Source organism: Haliotis rubra, unplaced genomic scaffold (assembly GCF_003918875.1).
Source record: "Haliotis rubra isolate DU_JTF1 unplaced genomic scaffold, ASM391887v1 Scf299, whole genome shotgun sequence".
Classification (NCBI taxonomy): Eukaryota; Metazoa; Mollusca; class Gastropoda; order Lepetellida; family Haliotidae; genus Haliotis; species Haliotis rubra.
The window spans coordinates 527,465-552,517 of NW_025766967.1; the positions used below are offsets into that span (position 1 = coordinate 527,465).

Genomic DNA, 25,053 nt, shown 5'->3' on the forward strand with positions numbered 1-25,053 from the left:
CACAACCGAGCGAGTCGGTGTAACACATGTGTACAACAATATTGCAACGTCATGGTTAAGAATAGGGACAGCCGTGAAGTGAACAATGTTCTGAAGCAAAAAGATACAAATATGTTTGATTTCACTGCGCATATTTGGTGGGGGATTCTAAAGGCAGGCCGCGTGTTATTCAAGACCACTGACAGATTCTACATACGTTATAGCCTCGTCACGCCTTGTTTATTCTGACTGACAAGGCTCAGGCACATATTAAAAGCTCTGACACAATTGCCATAAGGTCCAGACTTAAAACCTGTTCTCAGTATATTACTTATAATCTCGGCTGTAAATATTCTCGTGTAAATTATCTGTACACAGCGCTTTGAGCATGCCCAAGGATGTGGAATAGGCGCACTATAAATATGCATTTATTATTATTATTATATTATGCTTGATACCCACCGTTCTCACGCACTTGCACCTGAAACCAAGGTGCTCACTACCCTAATATTTTGCTCTAGTTTTTTTCTCCACGTTTACACTTGGTTGGAAAAATACCCATGAAGGACCATGTTAGAATATTGAACTTCAATAACCCATGCCTCTCGTAAGAGGCCACTAACGGGATCGGGTGGTCAGCCTCGCTGACTTGGTTGACACATGTCATCGGTTCCCAACTGCGCAGATCGATGCGCATGCTGTTGATCACTGGATTGTCTGGTCCAGACTCGATTATTTATAGCTAAGATACATAGCGTTCACTAACATGAACGCTCATGTTAGTGAATGCTATGCATCTTAGCTAGACTATTTACAGACCGCCGCCATATAGCTGGAATATTGCTGAGTGCGGCGTAAATTTAAACTCACTCACTCACTCAGTTGGTTCGTAAACTACTTTCTATCATTTGCTAGACTATGCAAAGGGAGATAACGCGTGCCTCGCATTCCTCTATCTCTCGCACGAAAGAGTCTCGATCTAAGCTTGGATCGGATCGTAAGATCGGCGCCACGATCGGCCTAAGATCGGTTAATGGAACGGGTGTAACTTTTAGCTAAGACGATTGTAAAATTGGCGTAACTTGCTAAGATTGATCTTAGATAAGATCGGTTAGTGGAACGGCACCCTGGTCGCTTATAATCCCACCAACTACAAGTTCATAGAAATGTATTTGAGCAACCCAAACGCCCCCTTCTGGTTTCCATATCTTTCGGTCAAATCAGGTAGAGAAGAATAGTCGTGAACCATTACACGTTTGGATGTTATTGTGGAACATTACACAGAGTAGTGTTGTTTGTGAAACTTTACAAAGACTGTGGAACATCAGACACGGGATAATTGTGCTATTGTGAAATGTTACACGGCGGGTCTCGGCTGGATTGAATCGGATCTCCATGGAAGCTCAAGAAGACAGACTCTATTATACATGCTACGTTTACATCCGAAAGTACATTACTACAGAAAGTGCCCAGGTCCTTCTCATGTGTCTTTTCTTGCAGCTCATGTTCTGCCTGTCAACATCAAACTTGCAGATCACGTCGCTGTCAAAATGGACAGAAAATTCAATTATAAATATTGCCGATCTGACTGTTCAAGATAACTCATCGTCTCTCATCCTCAGATTCAGTTATATACACGATGGCGCCACTTGTCCTAAACTGTCTCACGAACTTTGGATATTCTAAAACCAAACCTTAAGACCATCCAACAGCATCCAGGGGAAGGTGTTTTTTGTATTGTTTTTCTGTTCCACACGCTGCATGTACACACGATGCAGTGGTTCTTCAGAAAGCTTTTCCAAAAAGACCGACAATGGTGCAGATTTGGTGGAGGAAACTTCACATGATTTACTCCCATTGCTGTACCGTCCAGCAATACATCGCCACTACCAATACCATTTGGTTCCTGTCTAGCAACCGAGGCGCACTTAACTCATTAAGGCCGAGAGACGCATATGTGCACATAATTAATTAGCTCCTCACAGCGAAAGACGCGTATGTGCGTCAATAGAAACCACCTCTTATTCAGCGAAATTAGGTGTTAGAGGGTTAGTTGTTAGTTGTCCAACTCGTCGACATGTGTCATTTATAGAAATGTTATCAATCAATGTTCGCTTCAATATTATTTACGTAAATCGATTCCATTACTCTATAGGAAGTATTGATCAAAATTCAGACTCAGCCCCCATAACTTAGCGGTAGAAACTGGTACATACCAAAACATAGATCTTGCTAATCGTAAATGTTTAATGTGTAAAAATGATATTGAAGATGAGTCGCATTTTATATTGAAAGGTCTACCATATTATAATTATAGAATAATGTATATCAAACCATATGTTTACAAATGTCCATCGGTATTTAAGCTTAATTAACTCCTTAGTATTAACAGTATTAGAATATCATGCAACTTAATAAATATTAATATAATATATGTAATATAATATTTATATAAGGCTAGTATATTAAGAAATGAGTTAATTGGAATGCAGTAATTGCGCATCCTCCTTCATATGTCCATTGTCACCATCTTTAAAAAAAATAATCTGTACCAACACTGCTATTTGACATACCAATGATCTGTACGGATACAGATAATAAAGGAATCGAATCGAGCAGTGAACTGGTTGTCTGGCTTAATGAGTTAATAAAGCTGTGGTATTCCTTCCTTTCATCATGAGTCTTGACATTCCTTACACCTTGAATGTAACTATACAATATTACATAGGTGATGCGAAACTGAAATATTACATTGGGGAAAGATTATTATTATTATTATAGGATATTTATATAGTGCACATATCCATCTAGTGCATGCGCGAGGCGCCGATATTTTTTCCCTCGATCATTGGATGTCAATCTCAACGGCACATCGTATTATCAATCTCAACTCCCTGGGGAGTATACAACTCTTGCTGACACTAAGCGCATCCTAACGAGGTACCCATTCACAGTTGGGTGTAGGACACAGTCACAGTACTTTGTCCAAGTTTACTGCATTTTGATGTACCCACAACTAGGTGTTTGCACGTATTCACGTGGCCACCATCTGGTCATATACAACGCATTCGTGGGTTCTTTTAAGTGCACAGGGTTGTGTACTGTACACTAGGGTTTGTGACAACACGGAAAGAGTCTGCACACACAGTTGACTCCAAGGTTTTTACACCCGGTCACAGGTGGGCTCGACCCCGGCACCTCAACCTCGCTGGATCAGTAGCCTAGGGCCTTAGACAGCTCGACCACCGCACCCACATGATTGTGTAACATAATTTGTCGACTGTGATGATCACATATAACAAAGATGATGGGAATAAGAAACATAACATGGTATGTATGATTATGCCACACTAAATTGGGGAATGTGGTTATCACACAGTGCATAAGGGAATGTGATAATGGAATATTACACGCAGGCATGTGACAATCAAAGCTTAACTTGGGAATGGAATAATAAGCACATATGGGAAATATAATTAAGAAACATTGCATAGGAAGTATTATGACAAGAGTCACACATTAATCACACAAGTACCAAACGCTTGTAATAGTTCATCGAATGCACGAACCTGGAAGCACACCAATGTCATTGGGGAATGTTCTGCCCTATGGTATTGCTGTTACAGTTGTGTGCTGTCATGTTTTGGATTTGCCTGCTGCATGCACATGGATAGTCAAGGTTGGAAATATACCTTCAGGTTGGGGAAATATCCCAATCTTATACATAATTGATTCGGCTCAAGATGGACCAATAGGCTTTTTGGAACATGTCCTTGGTTTTGATTTAGAATCCAAAGAAGTTTATGAAGGAACGTGGACTAAGTGTTTGTCTTTCAAGAACAATGTCTCGTCAAAAACGTGTGAACGTTAAAATGTTCATACGCTTACGAATCCCATTAGTCGTCTCCTACTACAAGCATGGGTTGCTGAAGATCAATTCTAAATCGGATCTTCACATTGGAACCGTACGGATTAATACGGATTAACAAGTGTCCGAAATACAGGGACAGAGGTCAACACATCCGAGCAATCAGTGGACATGACCACACTGGGCGAAGATGGCATCACAGTGATAGTGATGGATCACTGGAAATCAGTAATGACATAAGGTGTTAGCGAAATCAAGAAGCATACCATGACCCAGGGTAACATCCACCACTCACACTAATACAAAGCTTATATCATACAATATTGAGTACTTGCCTGTTCGAGAACGCCGTGCAAGTGAACCTTTTATCAGCAGCTCAACAGACTAGGCGTTCACGTTACGGTCATGTGACTACGCTCTTCGTCACAGCTCTATTTTAAGTGAATCTTTTCGGACTGGGTGAGGACGGGGGGAGCGGGTGGTTGTTTTTTCAGGCCATGACTGATCAATTATTCGCGCGTTGAGGCGAATCAGGACCAGATAGTAAATATAGAAAACGCCAAACCATTCAATATGACTTTATGTGGTGAACGAGAAAGCGTAATGGTAGGAGGAACTAGAATTGGAAGTATATGTCCCTTTCCAGGTGTCGTGTCGTAGCAAAATATGAGTTCAGTAGTGGTCACTCGGTTCAGTATTATTTGTACCATCATTTTCTTCTAGGTGGTCTTTTGTGGCGATATTACCCGGGAAAATGTTATTGTCCTTGATAGGTATGTGTGAGTTGATATGAAAGAAAATTACCTGCCCTTGTCAATGATGGACGCATCTGAGCTCCCACTGTTTATGCACTTAGTGAGGTATGATGACGTATGTGTAAACTGGTGCAGATCATGGCTTCAGTTGGGTCTTTCAGGCAACCCCCGGGTCAAGTCGAATTGAACAACAACAGTGAGTACTCACAGTTCTTGACGTTCATCGTCGATCATTTGTCTGCTTACTTCTATTATCCATTCATATGTTGGTTTCACAACTAGTGATTAATGTGCTGAACATTATAGATTCGGTGCACTTTTCCCATCGAACAGGATTTTTTTTCAAAGGTAACGTTGTCACTGGCGTCACGGCTTTGGAATGTGGCTTTAACTAGTGCCCGCCCCAGTTCCCCGTTCAGTCTACAATGCACTCACCTTTATCCGGTGCACAGTTACGTCCTTGACACTGGTTCAAGTTATTATCACACAGTGAACCCCTCTTATGCACTCGAGACGCTTGAGGAATTACTATTTGTAAACATTTCCTCCGTTAGTGATTGTGCAGTTCTTTGAAGCAATATGGATACTCGATCTGCAAGTGAGAATAATCATTGCACACATGAGGCTGATGCCGAGGCTGATGCCGAGCTGATTGATGCCGAGCTTGATGCCGAGCTTGATGCCAAGGCTGATGACAAGGCCGATGCCGAGGCTGATGATGGTATTCCTTCTTCTGTTTTGACCTGGATTGTGATCCTGTCATCTAGAGGAAACCCAGGCATTGTTTGATAAACGATTTTGGCCAAAAATGATTAAATATATGCTGGAGGTAATGGAAGAGTATCTGGAGACGTAAATGGTGAATTTACTTTCATATCTTGGATGCAGCCAAATGCATGAAAAAATGCAGTTACATGCATGATGTTGAGACGCCAACCTTTAAATGGCGAGAGTAGGTACGAAAAGCGTGCGGCGAGGAAGGCGCCAAGGATGTTTAGACTTACAGGAAACAACTACAGTAGAAAGACATTTTGAATTTGATATCGCGCGGTCTGTAAATAATGGAGTCTGGACCAGACAATCCAGTCATGAACAGCATGACCATCGTTTTACGCAACTGAGATGGCATGTGTCAGCCATGTCCCGATGACGTCAGTTGCCTCTTACGACAAGCATGGGTTACTAACCCGTAATCTTCTCGGGTCGTCGTACCATAGCCACTCCTGATAGCAGTGTAAATGATCACAAGTAACAGGACAGTAATCTACCACAACACTGCCCTGTATTGATATGTAACACTGCTAGGGTCATTGAGGTTATACATATTACTCATATTGACAAAATAACATAAAAATTCGCCATATCTTTTCATGGGGAGTGAACGGTGGTTCTTTCTGAAATACAATCAACACATTCAATATAATCTGCCATATTATCACATCTACCATTAAATTCGCCGACACACTCTGACGCTTCCAAACTTCTGATACCCATGCATGCTGAACAATAACTACCTAAACCATGCACTGCAACGCGTCTACATGATATCTCGGGGAATAAATAACAGACCCAAACATTATGTTGTTTCCCGTTAGGTTTGTCTTTAAGGCATATCTATAAAATACCTTCGAAAGGTATATTCTGTTGCACAACGCAATATCTATCTTTCATGGATAAAATATCCGACTCCACCTTGGCCAGTATGTTCCTTGTGATGGCGAATAGTCTTGTTGACCTTTCCGCTTAAACTCGGCTACATTTGGCACTTCCTTCTTTAATGTGTGTCTCACTGATACCAATAAAACCCACGTTACTGTTATGTATGCGTTTACACCTACACATGTAATTTCCTCACTCACATTCCTGTTCAATGAAATGACATTCCAAATCCCGATGGTCGCATATTGCTGTTACCTCGTCTACCTGTATTATTGCCGTCGGCGGCACCCCTGAAGAGCAACCTCCTCGTGGTGGGTGCTGGTTAACGCTAATGGCTCTTCGCCCCAGTGTGGACCCGGGGTCGAATAGGTCCACAGCTACCCATTGCTGGTCATAAGAGGCGACCAAATTGGGCGACCCGTTGTGCCCCTGTGTCGGCAGAGGAAGGGAGTCTGGTGGTTGAAGATGACAGAAACGGAAATAGAGTTCCTTAATCCAACACACCACTTCGACCCTAACTTTGCCTAGACGGGTGGTAGCATAGGCTGATCACGCCATGCCCTGTGCATGAAATATAGGATATATAGTAGTATAAATGTAAATCGGTTTAGATCCCTGTGCACAGAAGGTGGTGGCTCATGGGCCAATCTGGTGATGCTGACATCCGATTCCTGTACGTCTCCAATTGATTGTCATGGGCCGAACCATCATCTCAGCGCACAAAACCCTGAACACCTGTAGAGGTATAATACGTGACAGAACTCGATGCCTGTCTGACATGACTGAGGAACAGATTGTCCAGGAACTTTCTCAGCACTCTGTCACAGCTGTGAAGCGATTCACTATTAAGAAGGATGGTGTTGTTCAACCCACAAACACTTATCTCTTTACGTTCGCCTGATCAAAGATCCCTGACTCGATTAGAGTTGGTTACAGTAGTATTGGAGTGGAGGTGTACATACCCAACCCTCTCCGGTGCTACAACTGCCAAAAGTTTGGACATGGATCCAAGTCCTGTCGTTCCTCTGCTGTTTGTTACCGCTGTGGTGATAAACACGAGAGCAATGACTCTACCAAGGAAGTGAAGTGTCCAAACTATGGTGGTAAGCATATGGCCTCCTCCAAATCTTGTCCTGTATGGCAGAATGAATAAGAGATCATAAAGATCAAACATAAACAGAACATCTCCTTTCATGAAGCTAAAAAGGGGTTCTCAGTTTATCTGCAGTCCCTTCAACTATAACCTACTCTTCTGCTGTCTCTCGTCCTTCCGTCACATCCGTCACTACTGCAACTATCTCGTGTCAGACAGATCTGACATGGGTCAACTCTTCTCAACCCATCTTAGCCCCTTCATCTCCAAAACCAAACGTCAAAACTTCTAATTGACAAACACCAGAACCAATGCCAAAGCCAAAAATAGAAACTGTGCGCCCAAAAAGTAAAGGAAACAAACTAGAGAGACTAAAGTAGCACGAGCAACTGACAAAGCCCAAATCAAAAACCACCTCTCCTTTAGAGGTCCCCCTCGAGGTCCACAACTCCTTTGGACCTCTGGATATGGAGGTCACTCCATCTCCATCTGACACAAATAGGAATTCTTCAAACGCTTCCTGCCACTGAGAGTTTCCGTTCGTCCAAATATCAAATATATTGAGAAGTGTTTCCAAACTTGAATCAGGTAGGTGTTTGAGAAGCTGATAATGAATTTCATCAGCACCTGCCGCAGTGTCGTGAGCCTGCCCCATGGAGAGAAAACGTTTCATTGTAATCCTCACCATTATCGGAGTTAAAATTGACTGATTCATTTTCTTGTTGGGTTTGGTATTTCTGGAACTGAGGGTTATAATTTGATGAGGAGGAGTGGTTTGCCAAAGTTTCGCTAAGTTTGTTTGCAATTTCAGATTTACTTGTTGAGAGAGAGTCACAATCTTTCAGATGGCGAACACCGGATTTTGGCCCTTTGCCCTTAATCTTTTGAATCATGTTCAACACCTTGGACATAGGTGTGCAAGAGTTGATTTTGGACACATATTTCCTCCATGCCTGGCGTTTAGTTTGTTTGAAGGTACGTCTTGCCCTGGCATTTGTCATTTTAAGATTCATCAAGTGATTTGAAGAACGTCGTCCTAAGGCTTTGAGGACTTCTCATACAGATGAGTCTTTTGGGATGCAGTGGAAACATCATGTCTGGATCTGGTCTTTTTTGACTTTCTGGAAGTGATATGTGCCAGTAACACAGTTAGTCACATACTAACAGGGAAAGCTGTTGCCAGAGCTAGTAGAGCTCACTTTCTTGTAGACACAGCTCTCAGTGCACGGTTGGTATCAAGAGCTTTTAACGTCAGCCTTCCGAGCTTTTGTAATCCTTCTGCTGAAGCTGACTTTGCCACTCCCCTTCCTGACACTGATGATGAGGATCTCAACATGGCGGCAGTGCTGCACGATGAGCTGATGAGTGAATCCTTGACTGTTGAAGTATCCTCTTCAAACACATTAGAAAGCATTCACCATCAGTTAAACCAAGAACAAGATGCACTAAGTATTATGAGGACAGCAAGCTTTGGATCCAGTACATGAACATGGTGGATATCTTGAAAGGAATTTCAAGAAATGGCAGACGAGCCAGTGTTTACATTTTGAGAAAGGTTGAAATTTGAAGTGGCAGTGGAAAATACTTGAATGACTGTCGAATCTGAACCCTGTAGAATCGAAGAATAGATCCATTTCTGATCGACCTACGACCTGTACTCATCAAAGACTGTTAATTTTTATGACCGGCGAGTGTCGATCATGATTTCACGTACGTGCCTCTATCCCCGCATGCGACGAAAGAGTGACAATACTGCTTTGTGTACATGACACTAACTTGGAATTCCTTGGAATATTGTTTTTGTTATTTGGAGGCTGAGAGAGAGCAGAATTCTGGTGGTTCAATTTTTACATGTATTTTTTGAACGATGCAACGGGACATGATGGAGTATGAGTGGCATAAATTTGGTGTTTCGCCTGACAGTTATCTTGCGATTTTCCCATTCTAAACGGAAACAAATATACCACCTACCAAGTAGGAAAATGTTTACTGACGTTTTGCTGAGAATTTTGTATAGATGGGGATGTAAAAGGCTTTCTGATTTATAAGCTAGATATTGTTTGTTTATGTTTGGGGCTGTGCATTGTAATTGAGTTTGAATATTTTTATAATACAAGGTAACTTGATAGTGAGGTTCCCTAAATAATTGTTGAGGAAAAATCATATCATTGTATTTTTAGAGTTTAATAAATGTTTTATAAGAATTTCCATCACGTCTGTTGTGTTGATATTAGCCATGTTGGTTTCCAAGTTGAAGTAGTGCGGCAGTGTTGTATACGTGCACAGTGACGCGGTCATGAAATCATACGCATTCTCAATCCAGGATTGATGGTGTCTAATTTTCTTGATTGTCTAATCAAATTCAAGTATTTCACGTAGTCATGGTAGAATATTATACAACCTGCGCCGAACACACATTCCATTGTTCGGTGTGACAACATAACACATAATATGCATGTTTATTAGAAGCCCATTGAAAACAGGTAAAACCAGTGTTCGCTTAGATGGGTCCAACGGAAGCTGTCTTGCACCACAGTAAGCGGCCATTAAACGCATGTGGAAAGGCAATTTAATGTTCATCCTAATAAATGAAATGAAAAATTAATGTAATTCAATTCAAATGGGAAATTGAATAAGGCCTTGGATAAATAATGCCATGAAGATTGTTCACAGCTTTTGTTCAGATGACGAATGTAGCTCAGAACACCCTTTGATCAATAGCTGCATGACGTCCTTTTAAGAGTTCGATTGTGCGTCTGTAGTTCTCAAAAAAGACATGACGTGCTGCAACATTAACGGAAAACTGAAACTGACACCTGAAGGCGTCACGCTTGTTATCCAGTTTTCCACGGAGTGTCGTGTCGGTCTGACACGGCCGACATAGTTTCACTGGTCTCATATTTGGGGCAGCAGAGAAAATCATTTGACAACATCATGCACACTCACTTCGCAAACTGATATATTGTTATGCATCAATACGCGTCAACTCGCATCTCCATTTCTGATGAGTAACACAGTGAAAAACTATAATGCATAAAAATATCTATGTATAAAGCAACGTTGTAGCCGACAAAGGACACCGAGACATGTCATACGCTCGTCTCCTAAGTGTTTTGTTCATCAGCTATCACTAGCAAACTTTGTGAAGAATCAATGTTAAAATGGCTTCTTTGTGTGGCATTTTTAGAAACTGGAGAGTCAGATAAGGACAACTGTATGGAATGAACAAGTTCTTTACTGAGGTGCTGCGACATTTCGACACAAATTCTTTCATCGTAGTATTCCTACCTCATAACGATACAAGAAACGTCGCATCATCTGAATACAGAAGTTGTTCATCTTTAATGTTAGTTTTTATCAGTGTTAAAATGTTTAAAATGAATCAGTTGGCGGTAAAACCTATGTTGAGTGTTACACTCCATACATCGCCATGGAACTATCTCAGGGACTATAATGTTAAATATATGGATTAATTGTTTTACTCAATTTTACTCGATTGCACAGATTACAGGTTTAGAGTTGTATGCTCTATCGCCAGACTCATTTTATTCTCCAGTAGTACATTTCAAAGACTGAGACGTGAACCACTTGTGCATACCCCACACATTAAGCTCGGAAACTATCACATAACTGAAAGACACTTACGGGTATCAGAACGAGTCATACTCTGGTTTTCAAAATCCAACCTGTTACGCATTTCTTATTAACTTCAAATGATAGTTGGCTGTTTATTAATACGAAATATGTCTTTAATTACATGTACCACTTTGCTTACAAGTTTCACAAGATGTGTTAGACTCTCAGCATGTCTCAGACAGCACATCCGACGTCCCTGAAGAAGTACCACATCGGCCTACTCGGAGTGAGCCAAGGTACGTTTCTCTCTCTTATGCGTTTCACAGGGAATACACAAAGATCCCTGCCCAATGCTCTATGTCTAGGCTGTGATGACAGGGTGACTGCGAGAGAATTTATGCAACAAAACAAGAACAATCATTGATATGTTCAGCGCTGCTGAGATGACAAGAGTCAGTATACATATTGTCGTCACAAATCTTTGGCGTCGCCCTTGTTTAGGGCTGCAAGTGTTTTCCATGTTAATAGTATGACTGTAGATGATATCCTGATATAAATACACTGACGTAGATCGAGCTTGTTCAGGTTAAGTGGCCTCGTTCTACTTAAAACAGGACTTCCTGGTAGCGTTCGTGTTTTCCATTTTAAGAACGTCCCGCGTGAGCGACTATACATCTACGCATTGTTACTTCATAGTGTGGTGTACAGTGCAGATTATACGTGAGGTTCCATGCTAGTAATGTACATGTGTTACGTGTAGGTACGGCGAATAGAGGAGTCATGTGACGAGAAGACCGACGAAAAACCAAATGAAAACCAAACAACCCGAAATATATCTGACGATCTATTAAGAGCAAAGGGACTCGTGAAATGACTGAAGCAGAGTCCATGCAAGTTATCTATGCTTATGAACTGTATTTCAGTTCAATTTGTTTGTCGATTAGCGCAGCAGTATTCCAGCTGTATGGCGGTGGTCGGAATATATATTTGAGGCCGGACCAGACAATCTTAAAGCTTAATACATTGATATAATTGACATATCCACAATGATTGATAGTGTAAACGTTTTTTTGGTTAATACGTTGTTTAATTACCTTTCCACTTATATGTTCACTGGGTTCAGTTGCAGTATGCAAACTTTTTCAAATTGTTCTTTGGTACTTCAAGTAAATGATGGTCGGCAGATCGAAGTCATCTCAATGCTACATATTTTTGAATGAGATCATTCAAATATTGAGGAGCTGGCTGATGGTAGCATTTCTAGACAAGTGTCAAGATTTTGAGTTGAACTCTTGCTTGTACAGGAAGCCATTGTGTGAATACGTCATCTATGTGCAGCAGTATTTTGCACACGCCGAAGTCTGGCAATCAGTTCCTGGGAATATTTCCAATCAGGATAACACAAGTGTCTGCCCAAGCAAGTAATGCATGGTTCAGGTGTATATAAGTTAGTAGAACCCATTAACACTTGTATGGTGCTGAGAAACCTTGACTGACCGACTGACTGAGTTTGGTTTTACGCCGCTTTTAGCAATATTCCAGCAACATCACGGCGGGGGACACCAGAAATGGGCTTAACACATTGTACCCATGTGGGGATTCGAACCCGGGTCTATGGCGTGACGAGCCAACGCTTTAACCACTAGGCTACCCCACCGCCCCTGAGAAACCTTGACAAATAACAAGATCGAACCCAGATTTGACCCCATGAGCATAGGTTCCTTGCATGCCAAAGGGGCGGAACTCTGTTGGGTTGGGTTGTTTTGGGTGAGTGGAGACATCACTGTAGACTGTGAGCAGTTAGAGCACAACAGGATCGTCAATTCCATAAAATATAACTGAATTATGTTAAAGAAAAACACAAGCGTTTTCGAAAATATGAAATATTTTATTTCGAAAGATCCACGTAAATAGTAAAACTAATAAGGGTATAATAACATTGGGGAGTACTGCACTTTACCGGGCGCACTTTTTCAGATTATTTATCGCTGCTTGGGTTCCCTAACCCTAACCCTAAGGATCATAAAGGGTGCCTAACCCTAAACCCTAACCCTAAGGATCGTAAAGGGAGCAGCGAGGGCTGCGCCCGGTAAAGTGCATTCTAGCCTAACTTTACTTATATAGAAACAAAATCCAGATTATTATGAAAGACAAACATGATTAAATATACTACCCATCAAAAGTTTAGACTCACTCGTGTACATGTAGTCCATTACTTCGGTCAACTGTTCTAAACTAGATTTTTCAAAATATTCCATACTGTTTAAAGGTACTGTTTACACTTAAACTGATGTATTGTACAACAAATTTGTGACGTTTAAACGACTATTGTCATGAGTTCACTAAATGAGGAAACTCAGTGAAAATTGGCAAATCCTTAACAAAACCTTACACCAAAACGCAGCTGTTTACATGCACGATATTTGCACATGCTTTTCAGCAAGTTGATGCATGATCCTTGTGCAGTTCATCTGCATAAGGTGTCCATTTGTTTCCCCTAACTTAGTGGAGAAATTCATCTTTAACCATGTATATATATGCATAAGATAGCATATAGTGAGTGCTTTAAATGAGTCTAAACTTTTGATGGGTAGTATAGTTTCATAGAATACATTTAGGTCATGAGGTTAGGAGTAGTGTTATCTCTGCTAACATTAATATCGTTACGGAGAGTGTCGTGTTTATCTGGTGTCTAAAGCAATTTGCTATTTTGACTTGTACGATATGTTCCCGTGTTTACTCATATGTACATTCAGTGTGCGAGATAGTTCCCAAGTTCTGCTTGCCAGTCGGCCTAGCTATGCCTGACTAGCCCACAAAATAATTCACAAGCCCGAATTTTGAATGTAGAAACAAAGCAATATATTACTCAAAGGTAAGCTGCTAATATGATGAATATTTTTATCAGGCCATCATCTTGCATGATTTAAAAGTGTATTATAACTTAACAAGTCGGAGAGAGTGTTATATTTATAAAATGACCACATGAAAATTCACTAGGCAGTCGGGCCATTAACTGTGGAGATTTACTGGCCCAAATGGATTTTCACTAGCCACGAGCCAGCGAACCAGTGGCTATTTCGCACACTGACTATACATTCGATTTGCCTTCGCACGTGTCTGTGAGATTTGATCACCTATAAACGAGCATCCAGTTTAACAACTATGTAGTGACTCGGTAACACATGTTTACGTAAACTGAACGCAACATTTAAAGCAGGTTTCTGTTTTTAAGAAATGAATGTTGTGGTTGATTTTATTTATCGTTTCCATTAAGAACTTCTTTCATTTGTTTTATGTTCCGAGTAAGACGTGTTAAAATATTTACATTATGTTATTCAAAGTAAAGCCAGCAGCGTATTCTGCGATCTTAAACAGACCTAAACCATAACCCACTACAACAGTGTTGGATCTTCAGAATTGCCCTTTTAAAAAGAGGAATAACACACTTTAAAACAAAGAAATAAACTCAAGTCAATTATTGTTCACTGTGTACACTGTTCAAGGGACGTTAATCTTGTTAGAATATCTATGAAAGGGTGATGTTGTGATAGTAGCTGCAATCGTGTAGATAAATCAAAGGGAGGTTACTCATGTTAATGAACGGTACACCTCCTGTGAAAACCTATAGTTGTTAGCAAGTTGCCTGATGTTTCCCGATTATTAATTCAGGCTACAGATTGGCGAGTTACATATTGTAACTGTCAGGTCCGGAACCAGGTAGTAACTGGTATTTGAATGTAACGTAATACTCCTGTATAATGCGAATGATATATAGTAGGTTGTATAATTATGCATACACAATAGCACAATGTGTTCTGGTGTTGATACATTTTGTAAATGAATTGATTCAGGGCGCCGAATTAAACATATTTTCAGTAAAATACTTCAAATATATATCAGTAAACACAGTCATGTTTTCCAAATATCTAACACTCATCGACTTAATGAAGGGAAGCAACTCTGTGCAGAAGGTAACGGCGTCGGAAATAGTACCTTTTCCAGAAGTAAATACTTTTACATATTCTTTCCAAAAACTTAAGCTGCTTACAAATAAATGTACATCTGTCTTATCATACAAGACAAATAATTCGCTGAGGTATTTGCAGGTAATTTGACCTTTAGTAGTCTATTTGCTGTATAGCATTCCACTAAGTCACCCTGGCAGCCAGAAACACTCCCTCTTCTGATAGGCCAAAGCCAACATGGGAATCATTGCAGAAACAATTATGAATCTGAGGAAGCGGTTTGTTGCAGGAATGTCCGGCACTTGGACATGTCGCATTTGCTTGCCATAGTGCCCGTGCTCTGTGGCATGGTCGATCGCTTCTCTGGCTCCGCTCCAGGAATGCGGCCCCCACAGTCGATGGTGGTATGGGAAGGCAGGTCCGTAGTAGTATTGGTAGGCGAGTCTTGGACCTGCCTTGATCAAGTCAAACAAGGAGGGGGCAACGCCCATCTGCATTGCAATGTCGTCTCGGTAAGGAAGGTTGTGTATCTGAAATATATAACATGTATTTTATAGTACCTGATATGTTGGGTTTGTTTTTTTAGTGAGGAAGGAAATACTCAAATCTGGAAATATTCTGGGCCAGACGAACCGGTGACGCAGTGACAACGGATGCCCATCACTCCATGTCAAATTAAAACCTCTGACGACAACATACAAGGGATCATGGAAAAGTGAGTGAGTAAATGTGTGAACACCATTTCCAGTGTCCACCACCGTGAGAACCTGTGAAGATCCGGGTTAGAATCGGTCTTCAGTAACCCATGCCTGTCGTTAGAGGCGACTAACGGGATTGGGTGGTCAGGCTCCCTGACTTGGCTGACACATTGTATCCTAATTGTGTAGATCGATGCTCATGCTTTTGATCACTGGATTGTCTGGTTCAGAATCGATTATTTACAGACCGCCGCCATATTGCTGGAATATTGCTGAGTGCGGCGTTACACAACAAACCAACCAACAGATATTCGCCGTGATATTGCTGGAATGGTGCTAAAGGCGAAGTAAAACCATACTCACTCTACGCTATATGGCTGAAATAATCCCGACAAATTCCATCACAGAATACAGAGCAAACGTTAAGTTTGGCATAATGATGTTGCCTCAAGGTTTTAAACCTTGGCTCTTTGTGGCAATTTGGGTATTGATGTAATTGTTTAAAACGTTTTGTAAAAGGTTTAAAACGTCAGCTTCCATGTATATGATGGCGGACATATCACAATTGGACACGACCTGATGCATGTCGTTGGATGGTGACGAAATGTTGCCGTACCACAGATCCATTTGGGCGTTTAATTTTTAACTATCTTCCTTTTATCCGTTCATAATGTTGAATCTCCAGAGAAGTAGAGATCTGAGGAGACAATCCTGCAGTGTGATGAGCAAGGGTGGTAAACTACTTACAACTGGGTCATTCAAACGTTTCAATGTCGACCGTACAGATTGTGACGTTCACACGTCACTGTACTGATCATCGCATTAACCATGACGGATTCGTACAGAGGACTTTTGTTTGGATACTGTAAGACTTTGAGACTTTATGGAAACTGTTGGTAGTATACTCGGGTCTGTATATCAACTGTATGCATTTTCTATGTTGACGTTAGTTATTCCATGACAATGTTACCAGGAGTTACAATGTATATATGGACTATAAAGACTACAGACATAATCGTTCTCAATTTATTTATGGAAATTAAGTACAATTAGTCCTCAGTTCTTGGCAAATGGCAAGAGTCGAGATGTCGAGAGTCTGATATTATTCAGTTATAGTCAAAGAAGCCATTCGCTCCACAGATTCACCGACCTCAAACAGAAACGACAAGTAGACCTATCTACTTTGCATAAAGACTTCAAATTGGAGACGTCAGCATTCCACCAGTCCGATCGTCTATTATGTTGGGCAAGACTCTTGACCTTCACCCTTGGTGTCCACATTCAACACCTTGTGAAGGACAATGTAGGAGGATTTCAATGAAGCTGATTCATCAAAAAATTGTTACTGTAGACATGTGGGGGACATAGCAAACAGATATCAGTGACCAAATAATGTTTGATGTAATTCGCTTTTTTCACTTGCATGTACCCATGTCTATTCAGATAAACACTTGCCTTGCCTTTGCATGTGTTTACGACACAGGCTACCGGAGCTTCACAGTGTCGCAAAAATGTGGTGTCATAACTATTTGAAAGTGACCAATGATATATTTGATGATGATCATGATATATTTTGAATCATATAATAGACTTTGCTTTAAGCATAGTGGTTTGTCTCTTATATATATTATTTCTATTTAACTTGTCTCAGATGCTTTCTTTGGATAGATAGGAAGTCATGTATCGACTGTATTAGGATTAATGTCGTTCAATAAGACATAGGAGTGATGGTACATTTGCCAGATATTTACCAACCAGATATTTGTAGCGTCCAAATGTTTCGAAGATTTCGGCGTTCATCTTTTCCGTCACGTCAGTCATGGCTTTCAGTGAAGGCAGGCGAAGCTTGCCGGTATACACCAGTGCAATGAAGCGGCTCTGCAGCTCTGCAAGTGGTGGGATTGGTCCATCGGAGTCCACACAACCCACAACAGACAGCGTGTGGTGCTGATGTAGGGGGAACATCATCTTGTACAGACCCAGCTTTCGATCCTCTGCAACAAATAGTTACTTCCCTGAAGGACAGTAAAATTTATCTATACATACTCATCGAAACAAATAAGGAAACACCTGAAAGTACAAGTGTTCCTTTTTTCTTTTCAGGTTACGTCACAAGCTTTGTATTGAACTGTGGGTGGAATTCTGGAAAAGAATAAAAGAACACTTGTACTTTCATGTGTCCCCTTATTTGTTCCATGCGTATAGTATGTTTCTCCAAGATCAAAACGTATAACTATCTCTTGGAAGACAAACACTGTTGCCGTTTAAAAAATGCTTTCTGACACAATTGTTTTCAAACGAATCCGAGCCTTGTTAAACCGGACCACCGTGGACAGTTTCTAATATAAGGATGTGGAGGAAAAGAAGTATGTTTCACAGTCAGGAGATCATTTCAAGCTTACTTCTGTACATATGTATCATGACATTTTCTGTATTGAATGTAATTGTTAACTGCCAGAAGATGACATTAGACTATTGCCTATTCGAGTAAAAAAGAAACAGGAAAATTCAAGCTTGACTTTTCTAAATGATGACTCCAACAGATTTGTGTTTACATTTGCATTTTTCGTAAAGTTACCTCCTTGAAATGACTCATCCATAAAGTCCATCGAAAAATCATATCCAGTTGCAAACAAAACGGCGTCCAAGTTCTTCAGGACAGTGCCGTCATCGAATTCGGCTTCGTGGGGTCCAAGACGGATAAGTCTACTGACAACTTTAATGCGTCCATTCATGATTTTATACTGAACTCTGTCGTTGAGCATTACTCTGGTCCTTGATGGGGGAGTTGAGGGGGCGATTCCCGCCTTGTTGTGATCAAGACGGTCATTGCATGTGTCGACCACCAGCTTGAAGAATTTCGTTGGATTCCACATCTTGGACCTTCTGAAGACAGCTATGTCCCACGGTTGTCCGTTTCTGACGCATAATGGCAACAAGAGCATTCCGTCTCCTACACTGTAATACACCTGCAGACGAATAAAGAAACGAAGCAGTAATATGTGTGCAAACCATAGTATATTGGTTCGGTTGGGTGCTTGAATCTTGACATACTCGACAAGTTCTCATTTGTCATCAGTTGGATTAGAAATTAATCTATTTGCCTTGTATTCATGAACCATTTCTTTGTTAATATATCAGTTTGATATTTTTTTATGTCCTCAATTTATGACCTTCTAATATTCTTTTACGACCCCAAAGAAATAACCCGTGGTCTCATGATATTCTATCATGCCGTCCATAATATCAATCAGTCACCTCCTGGTATTCTCTCATGACACATATATATCTACCAGTGACATCCTGATATTCTCTCATGACCCATATATATTTACCAGTGACCTCCTGATATTTTCTCATGACACATATATATTTACCAGTGACCTCCTGGTATTCTCTCATGACCCATATATATTTACCAGTGACCTCCTGGTATTCTCTCATGACCCATATATATTTACCAGTGACCTCCTGATATTCCCTCATGACCCATATATATTTACCAGTGACCTCCTGATATTCTCTCATGACACATATATAGTAACCAGTGATCTCCTGATATTCTCTCATTACCCATATATAGTAACCAGTGACCTCCTGGTATTCTCTGATGACCCATATATATTTACCACAGACTTCCTGATATTCTGTCATGACACATATATATTTACCAGTGACGTCCTGATATGCTTTCATGACCCATATTGACCCATATGTATTTACCAGTGACTTCCTGATATTCTCTCATGACCCATATATATTTACCAGTGACTTCCTGATATTCTCTCATGACCCATATATATTTACCAGTGACTTCCTGATATTCTCTCATGGTCCGTATATAGTAACCAGTGACTTCCTGATATTCTCTCATAACACTTATATATTCACCTGAGACTTCCTGATATTCTCTCATGACACATATATATTTACCTGTGACCTGCTGATATTCTCTCAGGTCCCCTATAAATTAACCAGTGACCTCCTGGTATTCTCTCATGATCCCTATATATTTACCTGTGACTCCTGATATTCTCTCATAACCCCTATATATTAACTTGTGACCTGCTGATATTCTCTCATGTCCTTTATAATTATATTGTGAGAGGCATATTTCTTCTCCTGTCTCCAGATATAAGCCTTCAGCCTACATTATATTATCTCTTTCATTAAATGGTTACAATACTGCTTCAAAGGATTGTAACATGAGTGAGTAAGTGAATTTAGTTTACTCCGCAGTCAGCAATATTCCAGGTATATGGCGGCGGTCTGTAAATAATCGAGTCGGGACCAGACAATCCAGTGATCTCCAGCATGAGGATCGATCTGCGCAGCTGGGAACAGATAACATGTGTCACCCAAGTCAGCGAACCTGACCACCGATCCCGTTGGTCTCCTCTTACGACAAGCATGGGTTACTGAGCGCGGCGTTAAACAACACACTACCCAGTCAGTACTCTCAGGTCAACCTGACCCGTCCACGCTGACATTGTAAATACGACAATTGTAATGAGGATGACAAAGGAAATTTAAAATTATGAGAGATGAAAATGCATATAATTGGTCCTATCCAGTCACATGACGTACCTGTTTTGCATAACAGGAAGACTCCACTGACACATCCCCGGATGAATGGGAGTTCCCTGTGGGTAGGAAGTGGGAATATATTGCAGAGAAACTTGTGCATGTTTAGGGGTACAGCCATGCTGTTTAGTGGTTCTACCGATGTTTTGACCGTTTAAAATGTGGATTTCGGGATCCTTGTATGTTAGAAAAACATGGCAGTAGATACTTACAGATGTTTGGAACAATACCAAATTATCCACAGGAGAACAGACACGTTAGTTATATTTATCATGCTGTTGCTTGTCAATCTGACAAAAATATTCAGATTATGTTTACAATTCTAATGTTTTGGATGTTATAGATAATGAATTAACTTTATTCTAAGGTCATCTGCGACAAAAAGAAGCATGAGGAAAATAATCTCTTTACCCTGTAACGTTACTCTTGAAATAATCGATGTTTAAACCTATTCTTCCTCCAGTTCAAAATGATTAACATGTTACTTGTTTGTATTGACACATCTTTTCTAAACCGTTTGGAAACAAAGCAGAATGCGCATAAAAGTTGTTGCGTCCAAAATGTGCTTAAATAGTTTTGTGTATTCGACCTTATGTCCATAATTAACCGGTTCGTTAATGAATTCACAAAGACTATCTATGCCTTGAAAATACATGAAAAACTAATTCCTTACCAATGACAAGAACATTCTTGTCCTTGTAGGGCAAACCATCTCTGAACTTGTATGTGTGTTCAAGGGTCCCTTTGAATGTCTCCATTCCTTCAATGGAAGGTATACGGGGCTTCTTGTAGAAGCCAGAACAGATCATCACAAAGTCATAGATTTCCGTTTTCGTCTTCTTCTGGGCATCCATTGTCTCCACCTGCCATCTTCCCGTGACGTTGTAGTCAGCAGCCTTCTTTATGTTGACGATTCTGGTTCGGAGGTGAATGTGTTTGCGGAGACCGAACGTCTCGCAGTAGCTCTGGGCGTAGTCGTAGACCATGGTGCGGCTCAAGAATGGCGGAAGGTCTGAGGGGTAAGGGAAGTCACTGAACCCTATCATCTCCCTGCTGACGTTGGTGGTCAGATAATCGAAGGCTCTTGCGCCCTGTCCTTCTCTGTATTCTTTTGGTGTAGTACCACACACCGGCTGAAGATGATACTACACTGATTAACACCATGAGTGAGTGAGTGAGTTTAGTTTTACGCCACACTCATACATCCATCCATCCATGCATGCATGCATGCATACATACATACATACATACATACATACATACATACATACATACATACATACATACATACATACATACATACATACATACATACATACATACATACATACAGACAGACAGACAGACAGACAGACAGACAGACAGACAGACAGACGAAACCGTTGAGTTCCTGAGGTCTTTTCGTTTGGTCATGAATTACATACACACACACACATACACAAGCGCATACACACATACATTACATACATTACATATATTACAGACAGACAGACAGACAGACAGACAGACGAAAACATTGAGTTCCTGAGGTCTTTTCGTTTGGTCATGAATTACATGCACACACACACATACACACATACATACATACATACATACATACATACATACATACATACATACATACATACATACATACATACATACATAGGGACTGGGCGAGTGAGTGAGTTTAGTTTACGCAACACTCAGCAATATTCCAGCTATATGGCGGCTGTGATACACACCATGTGGGCGGTTAGGTAGCCTAGTGGTTAAAGTGGTTGATTCAGCGTGTGCGTACAGTGTGTGAAGCCCATTACGTGAAGACCCACAGATATTGCTGAAAGGAGCATAAAACACACTCACTCACTTGAAAATTAGGCTTAGCTGCGCTTTCAGGTTTTGAAGTGTCATGTGTCACTTTCTTGATGAAACTCATATTGAAATCATATACTATTTATGGGTAATTCCTTTGATTAGTTTCAAGATTGTATCTTATCACCGCCTGTAATAACATGATGTACTAATATTAACATGTTCAGGAGAGACTGGGGGAACATAAGGCATTCTACTACAACTAGTCAATTAAAGACATAGAAGTTCGAGATAACTGATAAATAGAAGGCACTTTGCCTTCCTTCAAGTTGCATGTCAGTAAATATGTTCAATAAGTTGGTTAAGTTAATATACATTAGCATATTTGAATCATATAAATTAAGACCGCTAAAATAGATATGACGGCAATTCATGGAATGTCTAAATTGTATGTTTTGGTCACCAAGGTCATTCGTCTCCTCAACACACTATTTCCGGGTCATTCGGTCACTAAGGCATTCTTGGGTGATTTACTTTTGATCAGAAGTGTATTTGACCCGACGACATCCATATAGCTTGAATGATTGTGGCATAATTATCAATGTTTAATGCATTATATTGACCTCGCATCGAAATGTAAAACAACCAAATACATTCAGACTCCTGCTTCACCTTACCAATGTCGTCATATTGTTCAAAACACACAGGTTCCAACCCTTCTTCCAGACACGACTTGATGGCCGCCAGACCAGAGAGGCCTGCTCCAACAATAGCGACTCTCTTTCTTCGGTCCATAGCTTTTCTGGAAGAGAGAAGGTTTGATTGAATATCATTACATCAATCGAGATTAACCAAACCAGGACATATAACATGTGGGATGTGTGCTAGGTTCTGTTGGATATGGTGATGATAAGGGAGAGACAGACAGAAGGACGGAAAGACAGACAGACAAGATGAAGGAATAACGGGCAGACAGACAACGACAGACAGGCAAAAGGAAGGAATACTACGCTCCTTCTATTTTTTGCAAACCCGCCGTGCAGCGTGCTCTGTCGTATACAGCATGCTTTGACAAACGGAAATCTGGAAATCGTGAAAATCTCAAAAAGAGGGGCACCCGTGAAGGACCACCTCCTCGTGGTGGGTGCTGGGTAACGCTAAGCGCCCTTCAACCCCCCGTTGTGGACCCGGGGGGATATATTTGGTCCACCAACCCGTTTGCCGTGGGTTGCGCCCCTGTGTCGGTGGAGGACGGGAGGCTGGTGGTTGAGGGCACTTGGAGCCTGGAACCGTGTTCCTTTTGCCCAACACACCACTTCGCCCCTTACTTCACCTAGACGGGTGGTAGAACTGGCCCGGTTCTATCAATCGGCTGGTCACGTCATGCCCTGTGCATGGAAACTTTTTATTTGGATTAATCATGACATAAAATTGTTGGTTAAAGACCGTGACAACCTTAATAATGCAAATTTACATTTTGCCTAGAGTCCTATGCCAGAAGGCGGTGGCTCATGGGCCAATCTGGTGGTATAGACCTCTAAATTCTGAGTTTCTTAAGAAGAATGTCAAGGGCCGAACCAGCTAGACACTTCTTCTTTTTGATTTCTTAGCTATTTATGTCTGTATTTCTGGAGTATAGCATCCCTGTAGCTCTGATCGTGCAGTTTGGTTTCCACTGCAGGATCGTCCTTGTTGACACTCGATGGCGGGTTGAGATCAGGGTTGCTGAAAATCATTATATTACTATGGCTCACAACATTCCCCCTGGTTCAAAAACGAATAAACGTCGACACCTTTCAACATCATCTAATGATGAAGTCTCTTCAGCGGTAGTGGATTCATGGCCAAGATTCTTGGTTATTGAAACCGCAGATGGTAGTCCATTGAAACTGAATCCCTTTGCTATATCCATGGGTATCAAAGGTGTCTGTGGAGAGGTAGCAAACGTCACACGTCTTCGTTCTGGCTCCTTTCTTGTTGAATGTGCCCGGAGGCAGCAATCTGTAAACTTGTTGGGATTACACCAATTTGTTAATACACAAGTTGTTGTCTCTGTGCACAGGACATTGAACTCTTGCAGAGGTATCGTCCGTGACCGATCTCGTTGTCTGGCGTATATGACAGAAGAAGAAATTGTTGATGAATTGAAACACCAAGGCGTAACTGCTGTTAAGCGGTTTACCAGAAAACAGGAGGCAGATATAATTAAAACAAATACTTACCTGTTCATCTTTGGGCTGTCGGCTCTACCAAAAGCTATTAAAGCTGGTTACTTTAATATCCCAGTTGATGTTTACATCCCTAATCCGCTGCGATGTTTTAAGTGCCAAAAATTTGGACACGGTGCCAAGTCATGCACTCGTAAACCAGTATGCTCCCGTTGCAGTGGGGCTCATGATAACACTGAATGTACAAAAGACATCAGATGTGCTAACTGTAACGGTGAGCACATGGCATCGTCCAAATCATGTCCTAATTTTGAACTCGAGTCAAAGATTCTCAAAATCAAAATCACTAACAACCTTTCCTACCAAGAAGCCAACAAGTTAATACCTGCACAGTCTCAAACCACTACAACTCGATCATATTCAGCCACTGTTTCTACCCCTGTTCATCATCCTGTAACAAAGGTTTCAATTTCATGCCAGACAGCCATATCTTGGGTAAAGGCCAAACAAGTTACACTCGATGAATCCACCCAGTGCTCTCAAAATGAGCAAAGTTCGTGAACATCTGCCTCACAGACAGAACAAGAACCAGAGACACAATCAAATCCAGGAAACATAAGCCATTTGTCAAATAAGGAAAAGAAATTAGCATTTAGAGGTACCATCTACCTCGTCAACATCCGTGACGGTTCATAATCCGTTTGGACCTCTTGATATGGAGGTCACTCCCTCACAGCCAGGACGAGGGAGTAGACATTCTTCGCAGTCAAGATCCCCTGTTGAAGCGCCATGAACAACTCTATTAATTTAATACAATGGAATTGCAGAGGCCTTAGGAATAATTTTAATGATCTACAATTATTATCACAAGATTTTAATCCATCGATTTTTAGTTTAAAAGAGACCTATTT

At 40.9% G+C, this 25,053-nt stretch overlaps 2 protein-coding genes across 2 annotated transcripts in view; both read right to left on the bottom strand.

Annotated features, from left to right (window-relative positions):
• LOC124282372 overlaps positions 1 to 11,226 on the bottom strand; it is a 35,525-nt gene extending 24,299 nt beyond the window's left edge. The window contains exon 1 of the transcript XR_006900137.1: positions 11,130 to 11,226. The gene's annotated coding sequence lies outside the window, so the exon portion shown is untranslated. The remainder of the gene's footprint in view (positions 1 to 11,129) is intronic.
• A 3,860-nt stretch (positions 11,227 to 15,086) lies between these two features.
• LOC124282344 (dimethylaniline monooxygenase [N-oxide-forming] 2-like) lies at positions 15,087 to 24,204 on the bottom strand. The gene is made up of 7 exons (XM_046718310.1): positions 24,197 to 24,204; positions 22,652 to 22,776; positions 20,854 to 21,288; positions 20,184 to 20,239; positions 18,175 to 18,565; positions 17,352 to 17,590; positions 15,087 to 15,428 (listed from the first exon to the last, which is right to left on the bottom strand). Exons 1-7 carry the CDS (start codon positions 24,202 to 24,204, stop codon positions 15,087 to 15,089), a joined length of 1,596 nt encoding a protein of 531 aa, XP_046574266.1.
• Between the last annotated feature and the right edge of the window lie 849 nt (positions 24,205 to 25,053).

Coding starts and splice junctions, on each gene's coding strand:
- LOC124282344 (XM_046718310.1), bottom strand. Junction 20,240..20,853: donor CAAGAATGTTCTTGTCATTG/GTAAGGAATTAG, acceptor TCCTACCCACAG/GGAACTCCCATTCATCCGGG. Junction 18,566..20,183: donor CTTCCTGTTATGCAAAACAG/GTACGTCATGTG, acceptor ATTCGTCTGCAG/GTGTATTACAGTGTAGGAGA.